This window comes from Seriola lalandi, unplaced genomic scaffold, assembly GCF_002814215.2.
Source record: "Seriola lalandi dorsalis isolate HSWRI2012SDOR001 ecotype SW California unplaced genomic scaffold, Sedor1 jcf7180002054959, whole genome shotgun sequence".
Taxonomy (NCBI): Eukaryota; Metazoa; Chordata; class Actinopteri; order Carangiformes; family Carangidae; genus Seriola; species Seriola lalandi.
Window position 1 is genome coordinate 741,788 of NW_019525510.1, and position 6,424 is coordinate 748,211.

General features: G+C 38.4%; 1 protein-coding gene across 1 annotated transcript in view; it reads right to left on the reverse strand.

The window, feature by feature from the left end:
* LOC111645918 (CUB and sushi domain-containing protein 1-like) overlaps positions 1 to 6,424 on the reverse strand; it is a 282,987-nt gene that overhangs the window by 135,375 nt on the left and 141,188 nt on the right. The window contains exon 13 of the mRNA XM_087170782.1: positions 1,052 to 1,192. Within this exon, the coding sequence (XP_087026908.1) occupies positions 1,052 to 1,192 (141 nt within the window). The remainder of the gene's footprint in view (positions 1 to 1,051; positions 1,193 to 6,424) is intronic.

Here is a 6,424-nt window from a genome sequence, read left to right on the forward strand (position 1 = left end):
TTTAAGTGTAATTCAGTTTTTATTAGTGCCAATTACTGTATTTCTGTACTTATTATGTGCTTTTGAATGGCCTTTAATGGTTATTATATATGGAAATAGTTATGCAGATGCTTCAAGCCAGTGTATGAAACTCTTCAAAACTTGTTGCTTCAAACCCACAACTCAAAGTAAGTTGAGTTATTACAGTAGTTAAAACACGGTAAGAGCGAAGATGTAATGGCTTCACTGGTAAAGAAAAGGTAAGACCTTCACCCCCTATTCAAAACATTCTGCATATTGCTGCTAGAATGGATAACTGACTTTTCTGCTCTCTCTTTGTACGATTATACACTGCTACAAACAAGCCCATCCTCCTCCATTCTGGGGAGCGGACCTCAAAAATCTGCTGCTCATGTTTACTCATGTCATTTTTAGATTGCTGAACAATTTTCTGCTATCAAAACTCCACTGATGCTGCTCTAGAAATATCTCAAATGTGATGTCGTGGTGACATTTGACTGGGTAACTGCCGAAATAAGGAAAAGACACCAATAGCTACCAAAGCTGGTGCACAAATTAATGCCATGTCAAAAAAAGCTATTTTTTAAACCATTTAGGGTACATTTCTAGTTTGATTTTGTTGCATGTGATTCTACACTGGCAGGTTTATTCAAAGGTGTTCAAGCAAATTTACCTAGATATAGACAAAAGTACAATATGGTTAAATACAAATAATTTTGAAAGAAAATTGATGGAGCGCTTGTTGAATACACTACTGGCTATATCAGACTGCAGTGAATGACATCACAGATTTATGATACTCAGACCAGATGAATATAACCTGGACTGAATGCAGAAGGACTAACGTGTAATAAAAAATATATATATATTTTGACTTAAATAGGTGGTAATGGTTCTGGGTTTACACAACAGGTAGTGTAATTGACAGACAGACAGACAGACAGACAGACAGACAGACAGACAGACAGACAGACAGACAGGCATACATACATACAGACACACAGATAGACTGAGAGAAACAGAAAGAGATAGGTAGGTAGTTGGTACATACTGGTGTAGCTGATATTGAAGCCTTTTCCAGTATTGGAGTGATCAGACTGAAATTCCAGTCTCATGATGTGTCCATTCGAGGCGATCTGTGATGGAACATCCTTTCCTGAGAACGTTCCAAATGTCGTTGGCTCAGACAGACCTAAAATAGAACAGAGTTTAAACAATCTCTTAGAGACACTTTTTAATGGTGCTTGTCTGTGGTACATCACATTAAGGCAAGGACACACTCCGAAAGTGAAGGACTCCTGTAAAGGAAAAAACAAAATACCCCACAAGACCTAAAGAGATGTATAAGATGTTATTAGGAAAAGAAAAGAAAAATGAACTTAGTAAATCATAATATGCTGTTTTGATTTTATTTTGCAGATAAATCCAACCGATGTACAATGTCTACTTTATTAAATACTCCACTTCTCTGGAAGTCATCAGAGAAAAATGCTGTTGTTAACACTGCACTATTAGCTCATTACCTGCCTGCCTGTCAGTCATTTTGGATTAAACAATTTAATGGAGTGAAAAGAACTGACGCAATTCACTTCATTCAGTCTTCTAATACTGTCAGTGCCAAAATGGAGAAATAATCCATCACAAGTCCTGAATTCAAAATTGTATTTAAGAAAAGTAAACAAGTATTAGCATCAAAATGTGCCTAAGTATCAAAAGTAATCATGCCGAAGATTGGTTTCTCTCAGAGTGACAAATTATTGGCACTGAATGTTTTATTAAAATGTTGTAGCTGGTCCTGGTAGAGCCCAGTTTGACTACTTCATTACACTGTTGGGAAGTTTTTATGACAGCAGTGAGTTAAATTGTCTAAAATGTCTCAAATTTTGGTGATGTTTTTCCCTTAGTCCTTTTAAGGATAACCTGTTTCTCAACTGGTTTGTATATTTTTCTGAAACTACTGAGATAATGCTGAAATGCAAAGTCATGTGCGAAAACAAATGCTGTTTTTTCTTGGACAGATGGCATTTTGGAGATTTCTATCCGACAGTGTGATTTATCAAACTCATCTCATGTTGATTGTATAATCTCATTCTGCATAGCAAGTAATAAATAAATAATATTGAATAAAAAAACAAAAAACAAAAAACAAACATCAAGTAAAAGTAGACAGTCTTCCAAAATGTTAGTTTCCTTCCACCTCTGTATAGTGGTAATGAACTCTATTTTATTAAAATACACTGAGAAGTACAATAATTCTTATGTATATATGTATCTGCACATTTACACACGATTGATTCATGACTCATCTTGTTAATGTCAGATAAATGAAGCATATACTGAAGCATGACTCTTGAAATCAAATTCGATTATCCTGCTGATACCTATCTCTAACATTATTTCTAACAGACAAAATATACAATCGGTGACCTGAAAAATACAGCTCTTGCTCCATATAGCAGTGGACCACCTTTAGCCCTAATAAAAGCTTCTACATATCCTGGCAGTGATTCAGAAAGGGAACTGCCACATTCTGGTGTTCAAGCATACCAGACAGACTTCAGCGCTTCACACAACTGACAAAAGTCGATGCTCTTTTCTAAAGCATTTGAGTGACTCCCAAAGAGACCGATGTCAGGGGACTATGGTGTCCATGTCATTAATGTTATTTCACCTGAATGTGTCTTGAACCATGTATTCCTGGACAATTCTGGCACCATGGCAGGGACATTGTCTCGCTGAAAGTACCCATCATCCCCTTGGGGGTACATGATTGCAATGAATAGCTGAACCTGGCTGCTATGTTAAGGTATGTTCTGCCATTAAGGCATTGCTCTATAGGCATTAAAGGACCCACTGTATACCGACTGAATGGCCCCAAAACCATTAGAGCCCCCCCATTGGCCTGTACAGCGGTAAGCATGCATCACCTCATTTCTGTCTCAGACATTTATGTCACAGCATAGAGCCATTTACTACAACAAATGGTTATACATTTTTGTTTGGCAGAATACACTCTGCTGTTGAGGGTGCTCCCCAGTGATCTAATCGGCAGCGACAGATTCAGTGGGGAGCACAATAAAACCCTAAAGGGCTACACAGAACAGAACCCAGCAGGCCCATATCAGTGAGATATGGAATATACATAATGCACAAGGAAAGAAATTCCACCCCCTAATATAGTAATAAGACATTAGAACAGGAGGAGGCTGAGGTGGTTGATGGAGAAATCAATCGTCACAGCCAGTAACAGCAGTTTGTAGCAGGTAGAAATAAACAGATTAACCAGCAGCAGCAGCAACAGTGCCATAATGATCAATAGCAAGTGTGAGAGCTTGCAGGATTATAGAGACCGCTTTATTGTCTTGATTGAATGTGATTGGAAATTTGATTCCGTGTGATTGGTGATTATAAATGTCAACTGATGCTGATAGGCAATTAGCATGCACAACTTCAGTTCACTGCCAGAACTATCACAAAGCTTGTTGCTTTTGATTGCCCACCAGGAGTCTACCAGATTGATGTTTCAGCAGAACCTGTGATTCATCAGAAAACACCTGCAGTTTTGCATGGGTGGGCGAAGCAGGCACCGGTGATTATTCATTATGGCCTTTGCTGCCTGACAATTCCTGTGGTTATCCGCTGAGGGGGCATTTCCCACATAGCAAATGGTTTGATGTGGGGTCTTGCGTTCTGTCCCCTTCATTGATTGCCTCTGAGAATACCAACCTCAAAAAATTCAAGAAGCTCTGTCTAAGTGATGTTCAAACTCACCTTGTGGCACCTACAATCATGCCTTTCTCAAAGTCTGACACTCAACAATCTTAAATCTATCAATCTTCCCAAACCGCTCTTGTTGCTCTTGCACAGACCTGATGGTGTCATGCGACACATGCATAATTAAAGAGAGACATACTAGTTGTGGACTTTTGTGTGCAGTGGGTACATCCATTGTATGATATTTTATTAAGCCAGCTGATACTATACACCTCAAAAAAGTAATCATACTGTATTAGGTATTTTACACATCTTCAAATGGTTGAAGATTATGGTGTTGATTATTTCTTAAGATTATGGTTCTGACACTGTTTAAAATCATTCATGAGAGAGCAATGAGTGTGTTCCATCACAAAGTGTTTTAGATTCCATTGTTAAGTACAAACACTCTTTTGAAAGTAATATTAGATATCCCCTTATGAATCCAACTACAAAAGGTGCAATGAAGAGCAGTGTGAGCTGACAACCCTGCAAGGGATAGAAAAGAAGCTACAGAACCGCTTCAGTAATAAAACACACGGTATCTGAAATGGGGATTCTTCACCAACACTCCCACAGAAAGTTTTCTTTTTATTTCCTCCTTAACTTGGAGTTTGTATCCAATGCACTTTGACATAAATAAGCTACACAGTGACTGGGTTGCAAAGTACCAGTCTCTGTTCTTCAGCAACCTAAAAGCTCTTTTACGTATTCATTATTGCATTGACAGGCATGAGACCAGGAGTGGAAAGAGAATCAATGCAACAGCAGCTGAAAGAATGACAAGATCCTACGTTGTATTATCCGAGAGGAGAGATTTAGAGAAAAGCCTTTTGTGACAGTCTATCACTACGCTCTCTTATATCAGATGGCAACAATGGCTTTCTGATTATGTTAACTATTTATATACTATTCAAAAGCATATCTTGAAGCTTTATTAGATTTTTTAGGCTGTATTTCATGCTGCCGTTTCCCAGCTCGGGAGATTTATGGGTTATTACAGTGGTTGCTTGGTTCACTTTTGCTTGCTATTTGTTTGTATTTTAATGTTCTATTATCCAGGAACAAAAAGAAGAGTCATGAGTGTCAAGGTCCCATAAAACCCTTGGTGAATGGAAAAGCCCTTGGGTTTCTCTGATGAAGAGAAACTTTTTTTCTTACTGCATTGGGATGCAGATTTATGTTCCTCCTGGACTATAGCATCTATTTTTTATGTATGCACTTTTTAAAATCATAAAATCAGACTGTGACTCATCATATTGGCTGTGTAACAGCAAAATGATTGATAGTTTATGTCTGACTTTCAAATATGTGAAATGAGTACAGAATATTAGACAATGGCAAGAAAACATCAATGTATACTATCAATGATGAAAACACAACTCTTGAGAAGTGATCTCATTATCACCGCCTCTTCAAATAACTCCCCAAACGTATGTTTTTACTTTTTTATCCATAATTTAGATTAAAGTAATATTGTAACACTGAGTTGTTGAAGTTTTAAACCATTCTCATCAATCAGCCTGTTGAGAATTGTGGTGTAGCCTTTAATGTCAAATTCATTTGTAAATATATTCTATGTGATTCTGAAAAGTTTTGAATTAAGTACTCTCATGTTGTAGTTAACCTTCTATACACTGGGGGATCCAAGATGGCGGCGTAGAGAGTGGTTGACTTTTTCTGAGCTCCGCACCACCGCACTGATATTTCCTATATAACTCAACCGAATTACATTTTCGCGACAATTTCCACGTCGTGCATTTTAATATGAGTATTGATGAGTATTTTTTGAGACGCCAGAACAAAATGCCACCGAAAGAAGGTAGAAAATCGACCAAGATGAACAAACCGGAGGCTACTGCTAGCTTGCCTGACTTGCCCCCGATGGAGGAAGAGCAACAGCCGCTGAGATGTGTATAAGAGACAGGCTATCTGAACAGCGTGAAATAGACGGTCTTGTGATCTCCCTAGATGCGGAAAAGGCCTTCGACCGCGTCGAATGGTCTTATTTATTTTTTACACTTGATCAGTTCGGCTTAGGTGATGACTTTGTTAGGTGGGTGAAGGTTCTCTATACTCAACCAATGGCTGCAGTTTTAACTAACGGACTTAGGTCCACAAATTTTGTGGTCCAGAGGGGTAGCAGACAGGGCTGCCCCTTGTCGCCACTTTTGTTCGCACTGGCAATCGAGCCTTTAGCGGAAGCTATAAGGCGAGACCCTTTAATGGCTGGATTGAACGTAGGTGAAAAATCACATAAAATTACATTATATGCGGACGATGTGCTGTTGTTCATGTCAAACCCCTCTGTATCAGTCCCTCGTCTTATCCAGATTATTGACCGATTTGCTGCCTTTTCTGGTTATAAAGTTAATTTTTCCAAATCAGAGGCAATGCCTCTGGGTAATCTACGGCACCCACCAGATAATCCCAATCCCTTCCCATTCAAGTGGTCCACTGCTGGTTTCATATACTTGGGTATATGTATCACACCTAAATTCAATCAGTTGTTTCAAGCTAACTTTAGCCCACTATTTGATAAGATTAAACAAGATATGGAGAGATGGCATAATCTTCCAATATCATGGCTGGGCCGAATCTCACTTCTGAAAATGAATATTCTTCCACGTTTGCTTTATCCCATACAAATGCTTCCCATTTTATTCAATCA